Here is a 23545-nt window from a genome sequence, read left to right on the forward strand (position 1 = left end):
TAGCCAGTGCAGAGACTATAAAATTGGGGTAATATAATCATATTTTCTTGACCTGGTAAGGACTCGCAGCTGCATTTTGGACTACCTGTAGCTTGTTTATTGAAGATGCAGGACAACCACCTAGAAGTGCATTACAATAGTCCAGTCTAGAGGTCATGAATGCATGAACTAGCTTTTATGCATCCAAAACAGGTAACATGTTTCGTAGCTTGGCAATGTTTCTAAGATGGAAGTATGCAGTTTTTGTAACATGGGAAATATGATTTTCAAAAGACTTTTGAAAATGATTTAGTTGCTGTCTAATATAACACCCAGATTTTTGACTTTAGCGGAAGTAACAGTACATCTGTCTAGTTGCAAATTGTAATCTACAAGATTGTGTACAGTTTTTTTTTGTTGTTTTTTTTTTGGTCCAATAATTAATATCTCTGTCTTATCCGAATTTAATAGGAGAAAATTATTGGCACTCCATATTTCACTGGTGATAAATGGGATGACTCCCCATTTAAATAAACAAAATGGTAGCGATCGGACAGGTAGGATCTAAACCATCTTAGATCAATTACAAAACTATACAGGTATTCAAGGGCAGGCTCTATGAGTATGTCATGATCTATGGTGTCAAACGCAGCACTAAGATCAAGTAAAACTAGCAATGAGATGCAGCCTTGATCTGATGCAATAAGCAGGTCATTTGTAATTTTAACAAGTGCAGTTCAGATTCAGACTCGAAGCAGAGCAGAGAGCACAGAGATGATAGCAAATAAATGACCTCAGCGGCAATGGCACTGAACGAGCAATGATTATTATATTTCAAAAGGGCAAACAGTCGAAGTTATAATGCGAGTTAACTTGAGTCAGAATGTACATGTGCACGGTCGCATTTGTCATCCGTCAATGTGACATCATGTGGACTTTTGAAGCTGAAATAATGAGTGGATTAAGCTTGGACTTCATTACAGTACATTATTTTTCGCAACAGGTTTATTGACTTGGAATATGTGACAATCGGGTCCAGTCAGGTCTTTGTCTTCACGGCGGGTTCGGGGTCCGGCTTTCAAATAATAGACGGGTCCGCAAGAGGTGCGGCACAACAAAATACAATAGAAACTATTTTGCTGTCTACACTGGATGCGGTGCACGCACAGCAATTCCTGACAGTAAACTGCTGCTACGTTATATTTATGACGTACTGTCACAAGTCTCTAATGATTTTCATTGGTTGCTTTGTTAAATCTTGGGACTCCATGTCTACATTGGATACAAAGCAAAGTTAGGCTGAAACATTCTTTTGTGCTTCAGGCAATCCAATAGTTGAAAAAGAAACTTCCTAAAAAATGTAGAGTATTGTGAACATGGTGTAGCTGTATAACTGTAGTAGGAGGGTAAGAAGTTATGAGTGTATTGTATAATGTCTTTTTGTTCTTGTGTGGATGAAGTGCATGTTTTTTAAAGGATGTCGATTGTTGTAAACATAGATAATGTGATGCAAGAAAAATTAGACTTGTCTGACAAAGTGCTATATCATGTTGACTTGATGCATTGAAATTTTTCAATTTACTTAAAATACCTTATAACATTGGCACTTTAGTCGTTTAACACAATGCATTTTTCCATGCAGCGCTTGATCTAGAGGTTCCATTTTTTTTACGGTTATTATAAACATTGCCATTAAATTCAGAAATAATCAGAACATGCCAAATGTTAATGTAAATTGTTAAATTTAAAGGCAACAAAACAGATGACGTTTTGATTTTTGGAGGTTAAAAAAAATGTATATATTGATTTGCTGCATTAAAAAGGATTTAGTGTAAAAAAAAAAAAAAAAGAGTATTACATAAATATTAGTTTTCAAAAAGTTTGCTGCTAAACTGCTTTTAGATCCTTGTTTCAGTTGTTTCTGTGATGTACTGAAATATAATCACAAGCACTTCATACGTTTCAAAGGCTTTTATCGACAATTACATGACATTTATGCAAAGAGTCAGTATTTGCAGTGTTGGTCCTTCTTTTTCAGGACCTCTGCAATTCAACTGGGCATGCTCTCAATCAACTTCTGGGCCAAATCCTGACTGATAGCAACCCATTCTTTCATAATCACTTCTTGGAGTTTGTCAGAATTAGTGGGATTTTGTTTGTCCACCCGCCTCTTGAGGATTGACCACAAGTTCTCAATGGGATTAAGATCTGGGGAGTTTCCAGGCCATGGACCCAAAATTTAAACATTCTGGTCCCCGAGCCACTTAGTTATCACTTTTGCCTTATGGCACGGTGCTCCATCGTGCTGGAAAATGCATTGTTCTTCACCAAACTGTTGTTGGATTGTTGGAAGAAGTTGCTGTTGGAGGGTGTTTTGGTACCATTCTTTATTCATGGCTGTGTTTTTGGGCAGAATTGTGAGTGAGCCCACTCCCTTGAATGAGAAGCAACCCCACACATGAATGGTGTCAGGATGCTTTACTGTTGGCATGACACAGGACTGATGGTAGCGCTCACCTTTTCTTCTCCGGACAAGCCTTTTTCCAGATGCCCCAAACAATCGGAAAGGGGCTTCATCGGAGAATATGACTTTGCCCCAGGCCTCAGCAGTCCATTCACTATACTTTCTGCAGAAGATCAATCTGTTCCTGATGTTTTTTTTGGAGAGAAGTGGCTTCTTTGCTGCCCTTCTTGACACCAGGCCATCTTCCAAAAGTCCTCACTGTGCGTGCAGATGCGCTCACACCTGCCTGCTGCCATTCCTGAGCAAGCTCTGCACTGGTGGCACTCCGATCCCACATCTGAATCCTCTTTAGGAGACTATCCTGGCGCTTGCTGGACTTTCTTGGACGCCCTGAAGCCTTCTTTACAAGAATTGAACCTCTTTCCTTGAAGTTCTTGATGATCCTATAAATTGTTGATTTAGGTGCAATCTTAGTAGCCACAATATCTTTGCCTGTGAAGCCATTTTTATGCAACGCAATGATGGCTGCACGCGTTTCTTTGTCCATGTGAAACGAAACGATATCCAATCAGAAAGCAAGATGATCTCGTTCTTAAAGAGTAATGTAAGATCTGATAACAATTATTTAAAGTTTAATAAGGCAATTTCAAAGAGAATAAGATCCCTTACCAAGAGATAACTGAGAACAACAATTATATAAAAAGAAACATCTGTGTGATTTTGTGACCATCGCTCACCTCTAGCTCACTCTGTAACTTGTACAGACCACGTCGTCTCCACGACACCCAAAGATCTTTTCTTTTTTTTCTTTTTTTCTGTGAATTTTGTGTGAAAATAATTCCAAACTATCATTGCAATTTCTTCCTGCATATCGTCTGCAATGCTTATTCTGAAGTCTCGTGCAAAACCGTTAAATCTAGTATTTTTTTATTTTCATGTTTGTGGTCCATCACATTGTGAAAATCTTATGAGATGTAAAAAATCTTTTGGTGTGTACCCAGCATTAGATATAAACTTTGCATTGGAACAGCACTTCGGCAACAACTGATGACGTTTCACAAGAACACAAGTCCAGACAAGAATGCATATTGAGAAACATCCCATGTGTTTATTATAGGGCTGCACGATGTGTCGTTTAAGCATCGATATCGCGATGTACGAATCCACGATAGTCACATCGCAGGATGTGCGATGTAGGCTGTCGTAGTTGAGCCGTTTTTCATTAACCGTACTGGCCAGCTGCTCTCCGGCCCTTGACGAATGTGATTCGCGGATTAATTGAACAGCTAAACCATCATAGAGGGAAAGTTTATCATTTGCTTGTGTTTTTTGTCAGTTTAACAGGGCCCATATAAGAATGAGCAGAGAGAGAGAGAGAGAGCGCGCGCACGCTCACCTTCACCGTCTTCAAACAACACGAGCGCTGATTTGCTCTCTCTCCCTCGTGCATATTAATCAAAATCAATTAACACGATGGTGTCAAAAAAAAAAAAACTATCCAGTGATTAAATGTTTTCTGTGTTGTCAAATCTTGTGCGATATCCTAAACTACTGAGATAATTACGTGCCGTACACGTCTGATTCGCGAACTAATGATTCCTTTGAAACGATTCAATTTAATGACTGACCTGAGATGTCTGAATTGGTGTATAAAAAAAAAAAATCTGTAACACTTTACAATAATGTTCTATTTATTAAACTGTTTAACTACGTTATTTAACATTTACTAAACTGCACTTCTACAACATTTTCAACATTTAGGCTATAGCCTTCATTGTTGAAATCAAAAGTTGTACAGTATTTGTTAACATAGTTAATGCACTGTGAAGTAACATTACCAAACAATGAACAGCTGTGTTTTTATAAACTAAGATAAACAAAGATTAATAAATATGGTTCATGTTAGCTAATATGTTAACAATTCAAACCATATCCTAAAGTTTAGGGATGTCCCGATCAGGTTTTTTTTGTCCTCGAGTCCGAGTGATTTGATTTTGAGTATCTGCCGATAGAGAGTCCCGATCCGATACTTCTATAATACATAAAAAAAAGAATAAAGAAGAGCGAAAAAACAGATATAATATAATATATTCAAAAATAAACCAGCTATTTTAAATAGCCTAGTAAAAATATTTAAAAATCTTACTGTTTTGCTGTACTTTGGATCAAATAAATGCAGGCTTGGTGAATAGAAGGGACTTCTTAAAAAAATAAAAAAAATAATAAAAAAAAACCTTAAGCTTACTGTTCAAAAACTTCTGACTGGTAGTATAGGCAACTTTATTTTTTCTCTAATTTCTAGCTTTTAATTGGCTTAGAAATCTATAAATGCTGGACAATAACACATAATAATAATTTGTTTATATACTACAAACACTGTATCACATAATAATGCAGAATAGTTTCTATACTGTAATAAATACTATGTCAATCAGCACTGCATTGTTCATACTTTATTTATCACCTGCTGGAGATGACTTGAAGAACAATTTATTGTCGTGATCGTATATTAACGTCTTCGTGTTTGCATAAGTTTCTGTTTTCCTGTGCGCACCACAGCATAGCTGGACGCTTTTGTCCATATTAGGAATTTCCTGATATCAGCGCGAGAGCGCGCTCCGGCTTCGAGTATGAATGAAACACACACTGCATGAGAGTTTAGCGCTCTGTGATTTTCATCTTGCTGTATCCTGAGTCCGAATGAAATATCAGGTCATGCGCAAACTATCATGTCTCTTTGAGTTTGAATCTATATTTATTCACACCAGCTCTTGAAAACAAAGTGATGTCATGCCGCACGCGTCGCTGTTTCTGTGTGGAGTCAAAAGGGTCTAACTCTGTGCCACCGCATAACAAAAGATGTGTTAAAAATTAATGAGAATATATATATATATATATATATATATGTATATATATATATATCTGAGTCCTGATCGGGAGGTAACGTCCGATTCGGATCGAGTCTGAAACCACGCGATCGGGCCCGATTTCCGATCACGTGATCGGATCTGGACATCCCTACTAAAGTTACAAACAAATAATTTACTGTAATTTAAATAATACTCTGATGTTTAAGTCTTTTAAAATGAGAATGTAAGCGTGCTCACTCCATTTTTGTTTGTAAGAAAAAAATAGATTTCATATCGCAATATATATCGCAGAATAATAAAATATCGCAATATCATTTTTTTTTTTCCAATATCGTGCAGCCCTAGTTTATAATGAGTTATGTTGTAAATGCTGATGTACTGCAGTAATGGTGAATGGGGCATGTGATGTGTCTCAGAGTCTAACTTCATGTATAGTGATGTAAATTAGCAGGGGAGGAGGGGAAGATAGCAGTTTCTTAATGTTATTTTCACACAGAGATTGGAAGGTCTATTAGTAAAATCTATTCACTGTAGCAATCTTTGTTGCTTTAGATGTCAGTGGTGACAATTCTAAAATCAACTTTCTAACAAACGTTCATTAAAGTGTGCCGACTCTCAAGCCACACTCATGACTCAATATACTTGACTACATTCACAGAGTTACAATATTTTACAATAGTTTTTTACGGGCCAAGCCTGAAGGGCTGTTGCCCCTATTGTATCTGTACGTTTTATTTATTATTAGGGGCCAAGCCCAAAGGGCTGTAGCCCCTATTGTATCTGTATGGTTTTTTTATTCTTCTTCTTGGCCAATGGGGTCTATGGCAGCCCTATGAAGGGAACATAGGAAAATGATGAAATTGTAGAGATGGCCATTATTAGTGATCTGACCAACTTTGGGGTCTCTACGACCAACTCTATAGCGCCACCAGCAGTCCAAAAATTCAACATTCAAATGTTAATAACTCCTGAACCCCTAAGTCTATGAAAATAAAACTTAGTACACCTGATCACTCTCTTCATGGAGATTCCATTCCATACCTTACATTAAGTTTCTGCCCATTACAGTAGTGGCCATTTTTGAAAAGTAAAGTATTCAGTCTTTTCGCTACTCCTTCAAAATTGATCCAGTTCTTCTGAAAATTGGCTCAGAAGATCTTTGGACTGATCCGCACAGAGATGACTGAACAGATTTTTGATATTCATCTTTGTTCAAAAGTTATTAAATTGTGAATTTAAATTGTGAACTCGAATGAGTCAATCTTTTGTTAATTATCTGGCTCGGCTCGATGTTCATCTTCCGTTCTCTCTTCACAGCAGTTCAATCGGTGTACTGTTTGAGTACCTTAATTACTCAGGGATATTGGTTTGTTTCAACACTGAGGGAGTGTCAGCCACATTTTAAAAAAAAGTTAACCGCTTAAGTCATTTGCGGATTAATGCTTATTGGAGACGTGAACCGTTTTAAACAATTTGGTGAACTGGTTCAAGAAGATCCGGTTACATCGAATGATTTGTTCGTGAACCGGATATCACTACACTGTTGTTTTGAACTCTCTCACAACAGACGCCGAAGAGAAGACCATGATGAATTAAGTCGTAATTTTTGCTATTTTTGGACCAAAATGTATTTTTGATGCTTCAAAAAATTCTAACTGACCCTCTGATGTCACATGGACTACTTTGATGATGTTTTTCTTACCTATACCGTGCACACAGTTTCAATGGAGGGACTGAGAGCTCTCAGACTAAATCTAAAATATCTTAAACTGTGTCCCGAAGATGAACGGAGGTCTTAAGGGTTTGGAACAACATGAGGGTAAGTTATTAATGATATAATTTTCATTTTTCGGTGAACTAACCCTTTAAAGAGGTCGACCTAAAATCGTTTCAGAGGCTGTATCTCGGCCAAACTTTGATCAATCGAAACCAAACTTGGTACATTTCATCATCACCATGATTTGAGGGTCCATGCCAAAGTTGGCAACAGCACCACCTATGGGTGTTGAGATTCCAAAAATTAACTTTTTTGCTTATAACTTCTGAACTATCAGTCAGAAAATTACGATCTATGGATTCTTTGGGTCATTCAGAATCTGTGGATTCCAATTTTGTCAAGGTTGACTGAACCTTTTGTCCGCCATTTTGAAATTTGTCATAAATTGCAAAATCTTTTGAACTACTGGATAAATCTGCACAAAAATCGGTAGGGATCATCAACACCATGTCCAGGAGGTCCCCCGGAAGTTTGAAGACAGCGCCACCTAGTGTTCAAGAGATATAACGATTCTTACAAAACTCCTTATAACTTTTGAAATTGTTGATCAATTTTTATTTTTGTCATTTTGTTCCTTGGGTTATGCAGAATCTGAATTTTAATTTTTCAACATGGAGTCTGTCCGCTATATTGAATTGAATGAAAAACGTTTTTTTCGCTACTTCTCCCTGAAATATTTTTCAATTTTGTTCAAAATTTGATCAGATGATCTTCAGACCGAGCCGCATAGAAATGACTGAACAGATTTTTTTATATTTACTCCCATTTCTGACGTGTACAGCTCTGAAGTTGACCGTGCCTGTGTTAGTTGATTTATGTTATGTATATGTAGCTAACATGCTAACACATTTCTATTCATTCAAATAGGTCTCTTGAGCTATCTGGTTAACTGTGAGCTATGTTAGCATTTTTTAGCTTAGCATGCTAATCTGGCTAAAATGCTAATTCGGGCTTTTGATACTAATGTGGCTCACTCTGCTAAGGCACTGGTTCTGAACCCATGAGGTCGTGGGTTCGAATCCAAGGTGGCTAGGTTCTATTTCTGCCATTTTTCTTCTTCCCGCTCTGCTCTTGGCTACAGCCCTTCAGGGCTTGGCACCGGTATCGCTGCTTGCAACTATATTTCTAATTAACTTTTTATTTAGCTTTTGCAAATATATTTTGTCATTGTGCTTGTTGTTTTATAAAGAAAACTTTATAAAGACTTTGAGGAGACTCTTTAAATAGCAGTTCTATTTCAATCATTTTAACATTGCAATTATTTTAGCACATTTGATAACTCTATAGAAGTATACAAACATTTAAATCTTTTTAGTTTTTGCATTGAATAATGCCTACTTTCTTCATTCATGCAAAGTCATTTGGCAGATTAATAGAAATGTTAAATGGTTTTTATACCAAATCATTCATGGAAAAACTTTTAAAATGAAGGTTCAGTTTATTAACTTTACTGTTTTTGTAATGCAAGAAAAGGTGAATCAGCCAAACAGGCATCACTTCACCATGTAACTGGGGACTGAAGTCATTTTAACAAATTCACTCTTCACTGTTAAAAGTAGTGACCTGCAATTATTACCTTAAAGAGCTCTTTCTGCTTAAATTAAAAAAAAATTTAACCTTTTTTGGGGTTAAAATAAGTAAATTTAGGTAAAGCAATAATCATGTTAGTCAAGATTGTGTATAAAGACTATATTGTGTATAAAGTGTAAAATAAATGGCTAAATATGGCGTCGCAACCAGACAGGCATCGCACTTCACCAACTAACGGGGGACCAAAGTCATTTAAACCAATAAACTATCCTGTGTCTATTTCCACACAGCTTAAACTGTACACACGTTCTCAAGTCAAGTCACCTTTATATATATATATATATATATATATATATATTAGCGTTTTAAACAAAATACATTTTGCGTCAAAGCAACTGAACAACATTCTTTAGGAACAGTGTCAATAATGCAAAATGACAGTTAAAGGCAGTTCATCATTGAATTCAGTGATGTCATCTCTGTTCAGTTTAAATAGTGTCTGTGCATTTATTAGCAATCAAGTCAACGATATTGCTGTAGATGAAGTGACCCCAACTAAGCAAGCCAGAGGCGACAGCGGCAAGGAACCGAAACTCCATCGGTGACAGAATGGAGAAAAAAACCTTGGGAGAAACCAGGCTCAGTTGGGGGGCCAGTTCTCCTCTGACCAGACGAAACCAGTAGTTCAATTCCAGGCTGCAGCAAAGTCAGATTGTGCAGAAGAATCATCTGTTTCCTGTGGTTTTGTCCTGGTGGTCATCTGAGACCAGGTCTTTACAGGGGATCTGTATCTGGGACTCTAGTTATCCTGGTCTCCGCTGTCTTTCAGGGATGTAGAATTCCTTTCTAGGTGCCGATCCACCATCTGGTCTGGATACGTACTGGATACGGGTGACTGCAGTGACCCTCTGATCTGGATACAGACTGGATCTGGTGGCTACGGTGACCTCGGAATAAGAGAGAAACAGACTAATATTAGCGTAGATGCCATTCTTCTAATGATGTAGCAAGTACATCAGGTGTTATGAGAAGTGTTCCCGGTTCCGGTTTACCTAATTAATGCAGCCTAAAAATCCTTTAAAGGATTTGGATATAAAAAGCATATTAGTATGTTATGTGTAAGCCAGGTTAAACAGATGGGTCTTTAATCTAGATTTAAACTGCAAGAGTGTGTCTGCCTCCCGAACAATGTTAGGTAGGTTATTCCAGAGTTTAGGTGCCAAATAGGAAAAGGATCTGCCGCCCGCGGTTGATTTTGATATTCTAGGTATTATCAAATTGCCTGAGTTTGGAGAACGTAGCGAACGTGGAGGATTATAATTTAACAGGAGCGCATTCAGTTACTGAGGTGCTAAACCATTCAGGGCTTTATAAGTAATAAGCAATATTTTAAAATCTATACGATGTTTGATAGGTAGCCAGTGCAGTGTTGACAGGACCGGGCTAATATGGTCATACTTCCTGGTTCTAGTAAGCACTCTTGCTGCTGCATTTTGGACTAGCTGTAGTTTGTTTACTAAGCGTGCAGAACAACGACCCAATAAAGCATTACAATAATCTAACCTTGAGGTCATAAATGCATGGATTAACATTTCTGCATTTGACATTGAGAGCATAGGCTGTAATTTAGATATATTTTTGAGATGGAAAAATGCAGTTTTACAAATGATAGAAACGTGGCTTTCTAAGGAAAGATTGCTATCAAATAGCACACCTAGGTTCCTAGCTGATGACGGAGAATTGACAGAGCAGCCATCAAGTCTTAGACAGTGTTCTAGGTTATTACATGCTGAGTTTTTAGGTCCTATAATAAACACCTCTGTTTTTTTTTTAGAATTTAGCAGTAAGAAATTACAAGTTATCCAGTTTTTAATATCGACTATGCATTCCATTTAGTCTTTCAAATTGGTGTGTTTCACCGGGCCGTGAAGAAATATAGACCCGAGTATCATCAGCATAACAGTGAAAGCTAACACCATGTTTCGTGATGATCTCTTCCAAGGGTAACATATAAAGCGTGAAGAGTACCGGCCCTAGTACTGAGCCTTGAGGTACTCCATACTGCACTTTTAATCGATATGATACCTCTTCATTCACTGCTACGAATTGATGGCGGTCATATAAGTATGATTTAAACCATGCTAATGCACTTCCATTAATGCCAACAAAATGTTCTAGTCTATGCAAAAGAATGTTGTGGTCAATTGTGTAAAACGCAGCATTAAGATCCATTAGAACTAATAGAGATATACAACCACGATCAGATAATAAGAGCAGGTCATTTGTAACTCTAAGGAGAGCAGTCTCAGTACTATGATACAGTCTAAATCCTGACTGGAAATCTTCACAGATACCATTTTTCTCTAAGAAGGAATATAATTGTGAGGATACTATCTTTTCTAGTATCTTGGACAGAAAAGGGAGATTTGAGATTGATCTATAATTAACTTCTTTGGGGTCAAGTTGTGTTTTTTTTATGAGAGGCTTAATAACAGCCAGTTTGAAGGTTTTGGGGACATATCCTAATGACAATGAAGAATTAATAGTCAGAAGAGGATCTATGACTTCTGGAAGCACCTCTTTTAGGAGCTTAGATGGTATAGGGTCTAACATACATGTTGTTGGTTTAGATGATTTAACAAGTTTATACAATTCGTCCTCTCCTATGGTAGAGAATGAGTGGAACTGTTCCTCAGGGGGTCTATAGTGCACTGTCTGATGTGATACTGTAGCTGACGGCTCAATGGTTACAATTTTATCTCTAATATTATCAATTTTAGAAGTAAAGTAGTTCATGAAGTCATTACTGCTGTGATGTTGGGAAATATCAACACTTGTTGATGCTTTATTTTTCATTAATTTAGCCACTGTATTGAATAAATACCTGGTGTTATGTTTTTTTGCTTCTAAAAGAGAAAAGTAATCAGATCTAGCCGTTTTTAATGCTTTTCTGTAGGATAGGTTACTTTCCCGCCAAGCAATACGAAATACCTCTAGTTTTTTTTTCCTCCAGCTGCTCTCCATTTTTCGGGCTGCTCTCTTTAGGGTGCAAGTATGCTCATTATACCATGTCAGACTGGTTTCCTTAACCCCTTAACTGTCACTCACATTTTTGAACATTGACTTTGTAGTGCACGATCCAAACTTAAATTTTTATAATTCATGAAAATATTTTGTAACATGATATTGATGTACCATTTACATGGTAATGCAATGTCTGATTTTAAAATTGGTTTTAAGTGTAAAGGAGCAACTGTATTTAAAATGCTAAAAAAGAGAGAGTATATAGTTTCTGTTACATCATCAAGTTGTTCTGAGGTTTTGGATATGTTAAGGAATTCAGATACATCAGGAAGATTACTTAAAAAGCAGTCTTTTGTGTTAGAAGTGATGGTTCTACCATACTTGTAACAAGAAGTAGAATTTACAATTTTGGCTATATGAAGTTAGCACAAAGCTAAATAATGATCCTAGATATCATCACTTGGCTGCATAATTTCAACACTATCAACATCAATTCCATGTGACAGTATTAAATCTAGAGTATGATTTCGACAATGAGTAGGTCCTGAAACGTGTTGTCTAACACCAATAGAGTTCAGAATGTCTATAAATGCTGATCCCAGTGCATCTTTTTCATTATCAACATGGATATTAAAATCACCAACTATTAAAACTTTATCTGCAGCCAGAACTAACTCGGATGTAAAATCACCAAACTCTTTAATAAAGTCATACAGTATATCTGATTTTATACAGATTTTATACTTTGCATAAAACATAATTTCATATGTTGTGCTTTGAGAGATTCCTTCTGCGTTTAATCCAACTGAAGACCTATTTAATCACTGCTCTTAAAGGTACAGTGTGTAAATTTTAGCGGCATCTAGCAGTTAGGTTGCGAATTGCAACCAACAGCTCAGTCCCCCGCTCACCCCTCCCTTTAGAGAAGCTACGGTGGCCCACACAGGCAAAGATGTCATCGGTAAAGACAGCAGATAGCAATTTCTTTACAAATGTCTAAAGGAATTTATTTTTTACAAAAATCTAGGAATTATATTTACTTAATTATTCAATACATCGTTGATTTTATTGCGAATGTTAATGTACTTGTTCATTATTTGTGTCAATAACACATGGTGGCAACTTCCATGTTAAGCGGTGTATGTAGGTATAAATAGCTCAATCTAAAGTAAAACATAACGGTTCATTGAGTAAATTCTTTATACACCTCTGCAAGCATAGTTATGTATATTATATTGCATTTCTGTAAATAGATTGTTGTAAATATTACACATTGCACCTTTATGAAATCTTTTATTTAGTCTGGGCTTGTCTGTAAATTTAAATATTAAAGCCATATCATTAATAACAACACAAAAACAGCTTTTTAAATAAGTTTAAAGTGCTTACAATAATTCTACACATTATAACATTTTAGAACTCTGAGTATTTTTTTTAGGCAGTGTACTCATGTTGTGGTTTTATATATATTGATATAATAAGGGATGTTTTCCTGTGTTTTTTCTCTGCATGGCTTCTTTTCATTTGTGTTGCTCTCTTAGAAGGTAAAAGCCTGTGTTGGCGCTAGACAGATTTCGGAATGTGTTTTTTTTTCTGCTGCTTGTTATTTCTGAGTTTCTTCCTGTTTTAAGGCATCTTACAGACCTTTCTTCTGTGCTTATTCTTCTCCTCCTCTTTTCTTTCACTCTATCATGTCCCTTCTCTGGCATGCAGCTATAAGTTGTCAGATGAGGTTTTGCCCCACACGCCGTGGCTCACTCATTTCCCAACTGTGTCTGGCTAGCTGTCTGGAGCTTAATTTTGTTATCCTCCTAGTTAAGCTCTCTCAAGCTGTCATGCATCTGCTTCATGAAGCCCCGCTGATGATGCTTCGCCTCCAGTAGTTTCACTCCTGCATTCAATGACAGCAGTACGAGACCGCAGTGTTGTTCCATCTTTTGACTACCGTATTTTTCGGTCACAACTAAGTCACCTAAGTATAAGTCGCATCAGTCCAAAAATACGTCATTGACGTGGAAAAAAACATATATAAGTCGCACTGGACTATAAGTCGGATTTATTTAGAACCAAGAACCAAGAGAAAACATTACCGTCTACAGCCGCGAGAGGGCGCTCTGTTTTCAGTGGTAGACTACAAGAGCACTGAGCAGCATAGAGTGCCCTCTCGCGGCTGTAGACGGTAATGTTTTCTCTTGGTTCATTTCTCTCGGTTCATGTTAAATTAATTTTGATAAGTTGCACCTGACTATATTTCGCAGGACCAGCCAAACTATGAAAAAAAGTGCGACTTATGGTCCGGAAAATACGGTAATCATAAGCTTTTTGATTTCAAGTAATATGGTTCAACAGTAAAACTGCATTGTTCATAGGGTGGCATCTGGGGATTATTGTACATTTAAGATCCCAGGAGCCTTTTATAACCATGTTTGCAGATATTAAATCATTTGACCTGTAGTTCTGTCTGTCACTCGAATCCACTTCAGCAGACATTCATTTATCTAAAAGGCGCAAGTCACATGAAATGTAGGGACAGAGCAGCCCAGCAGCTTTCTCTATTTATGCATATGAAATAATGTTGATTGCCTCCCAATCACCCTTTTGACTTGTTTCTTGTGTCTCCTGCAGATACGAAGAGTCTTCACCAGAGGAGGCGTCATCGAAAGAGGAAGTAACAGAATCTGATAAAGACAAATAAAAATGTGGGTTGAGCCCTCAGTCATGTCCTAGTGATGTGGTCATGTTCAGAGTCTGCTCATGGCAGTCACATGTTCTGTACTTTTGAGCTTTATTTGAATGATGTACAACAGCTTGCTCAGTGCCTGTGTATTGTCCTTGTTCCTTTCGTTCAATTCATTGCCTTCAACATTTGAAAATTTGATCGGTTATTTACTTTCAAACGTGTGGTTGTTTTTTGTTTATTTTATCCTTATAATACAGAATTTGAACAGTGTAGAAGTTAGGCTTTCTGAATGTAATGTGTCAGATTGCTAAACAGATGTATTAAAAATCTGATGTCACAAGTCCGCTAACCTATTCCTCAGTAGCTGGTTTCTGTTATTGGTTTTATTCTAGGATCTCATAAGAGATTCAGTTTGTGAAACAGAAGTAATTATCCATATTTTATTACATGAAAGGAAAAAATGATTCTTTCTGCAAGTGTAAACAAAAGTGGGACCAAATATTTCCTTATAATGTGATGGTAGTGTTTACATGTGATGTTTTCTGTATGTAGCTGAAGGGTTCTGTGTTTAGTTTTCTATGCCACATCGTTTCCTGATCATTATTTTTTTGTACAACTCATGCTTCGCTTGGTAAGCATTATTTTACAGTCTCCTCTTGTGTAATCTTTATTTTCACAACGTAAAAGTGTAAAATTTAAGCTGACATGAGGAGCATTTCTTTCTCACTTTAACTTTTATTTGCATTAAACTGTGGTTTTTACCACTGTTAAAAAAAGCATTTATCCAGTGTGTGCTTCGCTATGTTTTTCATACTGAAAAATCAGTAATGGTCCAGATACAGTGCTTGTGTTGATAAACAAGCCAAATAGTCATCTCTGCAACTGACTCCAGGGTCAAGATTAGGAAAGAAACAGAAGTTATTAGTCAAGTCACCTTTATTTATATAGACTGTTTCAACGGCAACAACATAAACGTTACTGCGCATGCGCGCTTTTGTGGACCTAACTTAACTTCCGATGGACTTCCAAATAGAATCAATAACAACAGCCAAGTCCCTCTAGAGTAGATATTTTTTGATAACAAACAAAATATGTTTGCCGCATGGATCAGGCGGACTTAATGAAAATGCTAATTCATTATTTGCCAGCAGGAGATGTTTTAAAGCATAGACATAAAGCGCGAGAAATAGAGGTTTCCCCAGTAACAGCTGTAAACAAAGCAGAGCTGGTACGCTCACACGCTGCTTTATCAGGCATAACATGCAAGTCTTCCTTCAGAAATACAGCGATATAAAAACACCTGTGCCTCGTTTTGATATTTAAACATATAAATGTAAGGAATTATTATTATTAAACGTGCAGTACGTAATGTTACTCATGTTTATTCAATGAAGCCTTTTTGAAAATCGATCAGTTTTAAAATTGTGGCGAGTCTCCAAAAATAAATAAATGTATGGGAAACACATCCCGCAGCACAACCACCTGAGCCCAACTTCAGTCTACTCATCACCTTGACTTTAACTGCGTTTGTAGAAGGCACTGCAGCCAGACCGATGTACACAACACAGACCGGAAGTTAACTTAGGTCTAGGCGCGTGCGCCTGATGAAACGGTCTATACAGTAGGTGGCCAGGCGGTGCCGCGGTGGTAACTGTAATTCAATCGCGTGTTAAAATCATTCGCGAAACTACCGCCAGGTGGCGCAAAGGGACGGATTGCGAAATGAATGTAATTGTAAAATGAGATAAAAGAAGGACGTAAAACAACAATAACATTATGATATAACATTGTAACATTTAAAAAAAACAACTTTTTTTTTTTTTACAATTTGTTAATTTTTAAAATGTAGGATAGTCTTAGGCTACAGTCTACTAAACAAAAATTAAAAGATGACCTTAACACAAAGGATCATATGCATGGTATTTTTATTAAACAGTTAATAAATATAAGGCCTATATATATATATATATATATATATATATATATATATATATATATATATATGCTAAATGTTTTAATTTCATTTTAATTTCGGTTCATTCTTGGTTTAAAAAAATCTTCAGGTTCCATATGCAGAGCGAAATGGGAACGGTCCAGCATTTAGAATCAGAATCAGAATCAGAATCAGAAAGAGCTTTATTGCCAAGTATGCTTGCGCATACAAGGAATTTGTTTTAGTGACATAAGCTTCCAGTAAACAGAGACTACAACACACAGACAAAAAAAAAAAAAAAAAATAAAAAAAAAAAAAAAAAAAAAAAAAATTTACAGGAGATTTACAAATTGGCAAATAAATAAGTGTATAAACAATTGTGCTATAAATGATAATGGAATAGGATTGAGTGAGATGCAGGAATGTTCTAGGATGGAGGGGTAACAAATAAATATAAGGATATTGCAAATTTTTGCATAAGTTTAAGTGGGAAACATTTAACTGTTCATGAGGTAGATTGCCTGGGGGAAGAAACTATTCTTGTGCCTTGCTGTTCTTGTATTTGCGGCTCTGAGGCGCCGGCCAGATGGCAAAAGTTCAAAGATGGGGTGACTTGGATGTGAGGGATCCAGAGTGATTTTCTGAGTCCTTTTCCTCACTCTGGATGTGTACAGTTCTTGGAGGGTGGGCAGGGGAGCACCAATAATCCTTTCAGCAGTCCGAACAGTTCTCTGTAGTCTTCTGATATCTGATTTTGTAGCTGAACCAAACCAGACAGTAATTGAAGTACACAGGACTGACTCAATGACGGCTGAGTAGAACTGTTTCAGCAGCTCCTGTGGCAGGTTAAACTTCCTCAGCTGGCGAAGGAAGTACAACCTTTGTTGGGCTTTTTTCACAATGGAGCCAATGTGATTGTCCCACTTCAGGTCCTGAGAGATGGTGGTTCCCAGGAATCTGAATGACTCCACTGCAGTCACAGTGCTGTTCATGATGGTGAGTGGGGAAAGTGCAGGGGGGTTTCTCCTAAAGTCCACAGTCATCTCCACTGTTTTGAGTGTGTTCAGCTCCAGGTTGTTAAGACTGCACCAGACAGCCAGCTGCTCAACCTCCTGTCTGTAAGCAGACTCGTCACCGTCCTGGATGAGGCCGATGACTGTAGTGTCGTCTGCAAACTTCAGGAGCTTGACAGAGGGGTCTTTAGAGGTGCAGTCGTTGGTGTACAGGGAGAAGAGCAGAGGGGAGAGAACACATCCCTGAGGGGCACCAGTGTTGGTGGAGCAGCTGTTTGACATGAATTTCCCCAGTCTCACTAACTGTTGCCTATCTGTCAGAAAGCTGGTGATCCACTGACAGATAGAGCTAGGAACAGAGAGCTGGGTCAGTTTGGTCTGGAGGGTTGTTGGGATGATGGTGTTGAAAGCCGAACTAAAGTCCACAAACAGGATCCTCACATAAGTCCCTGTTTTGTCCAGATGTTGCAGGATGAAGTGCAATGCCATGTTGATTGCATCATCCACGGACCTGTTTGCTCGGTACGCAAACTGCAGGGGGTCTAGTAAGGGTCCAGTGATGTCCTTCAGATAAGCCAGAACCAGTTTTTCAAACGACTTCATGACGACAGACGTTAGAGCCACAGGTCTGTAGTCGTTAAGTCCTGTTATCTTGGGTTTCTTTGGAATGGGGATTATGGTTGAGCGTTTGAAGCAGGAAGGCACTTCACACAACTCCAGAGATCTGTTGAAGATCTGTGAAAAGATGGGGGCCAGCTGGTCAGCACAGGTTTTCAGACAGGCTGGTGTAACGCCATCTGGGCCTGGTGCTTTTCTTCTTTTGTTTTTCTTGAAGACCTGGCGCACATCATCTTCACAGATTTGAATTGCAGGAGGTATGGAGAGGGGGATTGCAGGAGGTGTTAATGGTTGTGCAGGGAGATGGTCAGAGTGGGTGTTGGGGGTTTCAAATCTACTATAAAACTCATTCAGGTCGTTAGCAAGTCGTTGATTAGCCTCAGTGCAAGGGGATGGTGTCTTGTAGTTTGTGATGGCTCTCAGTCCTCTCCAAACTGAAGTAGAGTCGTTGGAAGTAAACTGGTCTTCCAACTTTTTAGCGTAGGTCTTTTTAGCCGCTCTAATCTCTTTGTTCAGTGTGTTCCTGGCCTGATTGTACAAGACCCTGTCCCCATTTCTGTAGGCATCCTCTTTGGCCTGACGAAGGTGTCTGAGTTTTACTGTAAACCATGGCTTATCATTGTTGAATGTTAAATAAGTCCTGGTAGGAATGCATATATCCTCACAGAAACTAATATAGGATGTTACGGTCTCTGTGAGTTCGTCCAGATCGGTGGTAGCAGCTTCAGAAACGCTCCAGTCTGTGATGTCAAAACAAGATTGTAAATCCTGCTCTGTTTCGCTGGTCCATCTCTTCACAGTCTTTACTACAGGTTTAGCAGATTTAAGTTTCTGCTTGTAGGTCGGTATAAGATGAACCAGACAGTGATCAGAACGTCCCAAAGCTGCTCGTGGAACAGAGTGATATGCATCCTTTATTGTGGTGTAACAGTGATCCAGTATATTACTGTCTCTGGTGGGACAGGTAACATGCTGTCTGTATTTTGGCAGTTCATGGGAGAGATTGGCTTTATTAAAGTCCCCAAGAATGATTAAAACAGAGTCCGGGTGTTGTTGTTCTGTGTCTGTGATCTGATCAGCGAGTTTCTGTAAAGCCAGACTTACTTGCGCTTGAGGAGGGATGTAAACACTAACCAGAATGAACGAGTGAAACTCCCGCGGCGAATAGAACGGCTTGCAGTTGATAAACTGCGTTTCTAGATCAGGACAGCACATCTTCTTTAATACAGTTACATCTGTACACCACCGTTCATTGATGTAAAAGCATGTCCCGCCGCCGCGCGATTTCCCCGTTGATTCTGCGTCGCGGTCCGCTCTAAACAGCTGAAAGCCCGGCAGATGGAGTGCGCTGTCCGGTATGGCGTCATTCAGCCAGGTTTCCGTGAAACACAGAGCAGCAGAGTGAGAGAAATCCTTATTTGTCCGAGAGAGCAGAAGGAGTTCGTCCGTTTTGTTGGGTAGAGAGCGGAGATTTGCGAGATGGATGCTAGGCAACGGCGTTCGAAATCCGCGCTTCCTGAGTCTGACGAGCGCTCCCGCTCGCTTTCCCCGTCTGCGCGTCTTGAAGCGCTTGATCAGCGCCGCTGCTCCTCCGATAACAATGTTCAGTAAAACGTCTGTATAATAGAAATCCGGAAAAATATCATGTGGTGTGTTCTGCCGAATGTTCAGCAGTTCATCCCTGGTGAAACTGATCGTGTTTGTTAAACAAAAAACAGGAAAAACGAACAAAAACAGTACAAACACTGGAGAGCCAAGCACTGAAGCAGCCATGTGCGGCGCCATCTTGGATCTGTCTAATTATTTAGCAATAATTAGTATTAACTCTGTTATTACTAATTGAAGCGCTTGATCAGCGCCGCTGCTCCTCCGATAACAATGTTCAGTAAAACGTCTGTATAATAGAAATCCGGAAAAATATCATGTGGTGTGTTCTGCCGAATGTTCAGCAGTTCATCCCTGGTGAAACTGATCGTGTTTGTTAAACAAAAAACAGGAAAAACGAACAAAAACAGTACAAACACTGGAGAGCCAAGCACTGAAGCAGCCATGTGCGGCGCCATCTTGGATCTGTCTAATTATTTAGCAATAATTAGTATTAACTCTGTTATTATTCTTGATTTTTCAAACTACCAGCATTTTTGAATTATGCCTTATGTGTGACCAAAAATTAAGTATTATTTGTTTCAGCTGTTTGATCGTGCTGGTGCCTCGCGCACATATTCACTGGAAACAGCAGTCGTTCACCAGACATTCGGCGTGAGCACTTTGACATATTGTTAATTATGATTTTTCTCGATACTGAAACGCACACAGCCTATTTACCTCATGAATAATAGTTAAGCTTCAAATGGGCAACATCACAAATATGGAAACGTTTGATTTCTCCCGATTGAGAAAGCCCAACCTTACCTTATGCTTAGCTTTAAATTATTATTATTTTTTGTTTTATTACTAAGCCTATATTATTATATACTGCAATTATATTTATCCATTAGAATTATATATTTTTAATTATTGTTTTGTTCTGATAAATTTGTTAAATTTAAAGGATTTGTTGTAAAATATTTTCTTATAGCCTATTTTTTTCCTCTCACAAACTGATTTATTTTTTAGCGTGTTTAAAAAAAAACATGCAGCAAACGAAAATTGATCAGTTAAAATGAAACCTATACACGACTCATATATTTTTTTCCTCTGACAAACTGTATTTTTTAGCGTGTTTAAAAAATAAAAAATAAAGAAAACATTCAGCAAATGAAAATAGGCAATTAATCCATTAAAATGTGTTACTCTTGGTTAAAGGTAATTATAATTATTTTACTTCAGAACAGAGCCTGGGACTAATCTAGGTTATCCATGTTTTTTTTTATTTTATTTTTTTTTCATTGCACCTGAAAATGACTTTGTTCATTACATTCACTTCACGCGATCTGGCGCAGATCAGCCTCCTGCGATGCTCAGCTGTGGACGATTTAAAAATGTTTGAAATAAAGCAGTGGTTCTCAACCCGCAGCCCGTCACGAATTCAAATGCGGCCCGCACCACATGCTGAATAAAAAAAAAAAAAAAATACCTTTATCAGTTTGTAAAATTTTATTGTTTACATCAATTAAAAAAAATGCTACTAATGAAATATAAGCTATATCCTAATGTTTTTATGTGTTTTTTTCTTTTCTTCATATATTATTTTCAGACATGAGCAGACCTACTGGCATAAGCATTTAACGAACACATACAAGCGCACTTTGGTAGAATTCAATTCAAATAGTCATCAACAGCCATTAGGTAAATTGCCTTTAAGGTAAAATTGCGCATCAGAATGGACACATTTGTTTTTGAAGGGAGAAAAAAAAGAAATTCAAAAAATGCCAGCGAATGAACATGTACAAACTGTGAATAGTCACAGTATCAGTATTGAAGGAGAAGTGCTGGATTTTCGTTTTTTTTTTGCCCCGCAACTCACTTGAAGAAGTTCAGATAAATAGAAACACCATACACTGTGTAACAATCCTTAATTGAAGAAATGTGGCAAAATATCTCTGGAGAGAACCTCATATTATTAAATTCAAAAGTGCTTTCCATATTTGGATCAAAATAGGCTACATTTGTAAAACGCACATTTTCTGAAATGTTGCGCGTCAGGTCATGCAAGCCTGCATCAGTAGTAATTAGGCGATGGCTTGTGTCCAGAATTATGATTGATGAGACCTTTGACCTATGAATTATTTCCAGTTGTGCCCTTTGACCTATGAATTATGTCCAGATGCCCCCTCCGGCATGAGTGAAATTGATCCGTCATGCTTTGAGTTCCGGGAGGTGATGTTGTTTGTTCAGCGACCAAGTGATGAATGAGTTCAGCTGAAGAATTTGTTTGAAGGTTATATGGTCTGACGTGAGGAATGTCTTTGATGATTATATGGTTTGTACCAGCATCAGGGTTTTCCCCATCAGTGTCCGGTAGCATTCCAGAGATGTTCATAGATAAATAGACCAGGGTGATCTGTGGAGAAATAGAAGAGAGCTGCGAAATACATAGTCATGGATGGCTTACACTCACCTAAAACTCCCGTGAAGGTATGGGATGAAGAGATAATGGAAAATCTGACTTTGGCTCAGAGAAAGCCGTACAATGCTAATCTGTATTTGACAAAATTTCTCCATGAAAATACCGAATTTTTGAGAGACGAATTTTTTCTAATGTGTGTTTGGGTACATATTTCACAAACCGTCTCGAACGATCACACTCTACACGGCTGACGAGACCAACAAATTTGTACAGGGTCAAGATCCATGCCTGGTATTTCCTGATAAAGATTGGCGGTTATTTTTCAACTATATCTGGAAAGATCTGAACGATTGTGGACAAGAACCATTGTACATTGCGGAGTGGGATGGAGTGGCCCCAAATATCCGATACCGAGTGATCGGTGATCATACCCAAAAGAGTCCGGATGATTGCGTGTACATATTTGCCTGCGAAGACAAGACAAAGCTCAGTGGTTGTTCGGGTGATGATCAGCTCAAGGAATATCACGAAATGTTCACCCTGCAATTTTTGTTTAAATGGAACGATCTTCATCTGCTGAGCGCTCTTTTTTCGATCGTAAACAAAATGTTCAAGTGGTGTGACATGCGTGATGAATACAACAAGATTAAAACACAGTTGTTTCACCCCGAGCGGTATCCTAGCAAAGTTCCGGGGGTGTTACCGTCCCCGCCCATTTATTATCGCCATTATAAGGAACAGTGAGTACCCTCCCGCCACAACATTTCTCACCATGTCTCAAGAAGACTCTTTGTGCTGCGATTACACTCCTTTCAACCTTGTTGATCCTGATGATAATGCTGTTAATTATACCCTGACAGGACGACCCGATCACCGGACCTGCACAAAGAATGCTTGGATAAATTCTGCACAGAGCTCGGATATCGCAACCTGACCTACCTAAAGGATCTGTGTACCACCTCCTCCCACACAGGGTTCGACACCACAGACGGGTGCTTCAGTGATATCGGCTTCAAAATCATAAAAGCTACGATCGTGATGCTGCTGCAACAAATTATTGACAACAAACTGAGGGAGGAGTGTGAAGGTTGTGCGACGGACCATCCGAGTCAAAAAGCTGCTGGATTCCTACAAAAAAGTTGTTTACGACGCGGTAGATCTCTGGCAAAGTAGTGTGACTCCCTCTGGCCAGTGAAAAGGACAACTTGGGGTCTGTATGTAGCTTGAAGAATTTTCTCAGAGATGTCGTGTTTATACCCCGTTATAAAAAGCAGATGATCGAAATGATACTTACGGCTATAGAGCATACGTGCGACCCCCAGAAAGATTACGAGGGGGAAACGAGACGTATAAAGAACCTCAAGAATCAAATGGATGCTATGAGAAGAGTTACCGATACATGGACTTCATTGACTGATATGTGTGTAAACAGTGTTGATCCCCCGGCTGTAATGCTCAGAAAAATTCTAGATGAGATATCCACAGCTGATCAAGGAATAGGAGTTAGCGAGGTACTATGTATGTGCACATATGTAACCGATGTATGCGTTAAACTTGTTTCGAAAAATGAGAAAAACAAGGTCTGCGAAATGGTTGAAATTCTGGTCGACTACATACTAGACCGGGGCTATATGGCGTGTGTAAATTG

The 23545-nt window shown here is 38.3% G+C and overlaps 1 protein-coding gene across 1 annotated transcript in view; it reads left to right on the forward strand.

The window, feature by feature from the left end:
- Positions 1 to 15100, forward strand: part of LOC132117834 (minor histocompatibility antigen H13-like) — a 77049-nt gene extending 61949 nt beyond the window's left edge. Inside the window, exon 12 of the mRNA XM_059527139.1 lies at positions 14270 to 15100. Coding sequence (XP_059383122.1) covers positions 14270 to 14339 — 70 coding nt within the window. The 3' untranslated portion in view covers positions 14340 to 15100. The remainder of the gene's footprint in view (positions 1 to 14269) is intronic.
- Positions 15101 to 23545: the final 8445 nt, after the last annotated feature.

Source organism: Carassius carassius, chromosome 37, assembly GCF_963082965.1.
Source record: "Carassius carassius chromosome 37, fCarCar2.1, whole genome shotgun sequence".
NCBI lineage: Eukaryota > Metazoa > Chordata > Actinopteri > Cypriniformes > Cyprinidae > Carassius > Carassius carassius.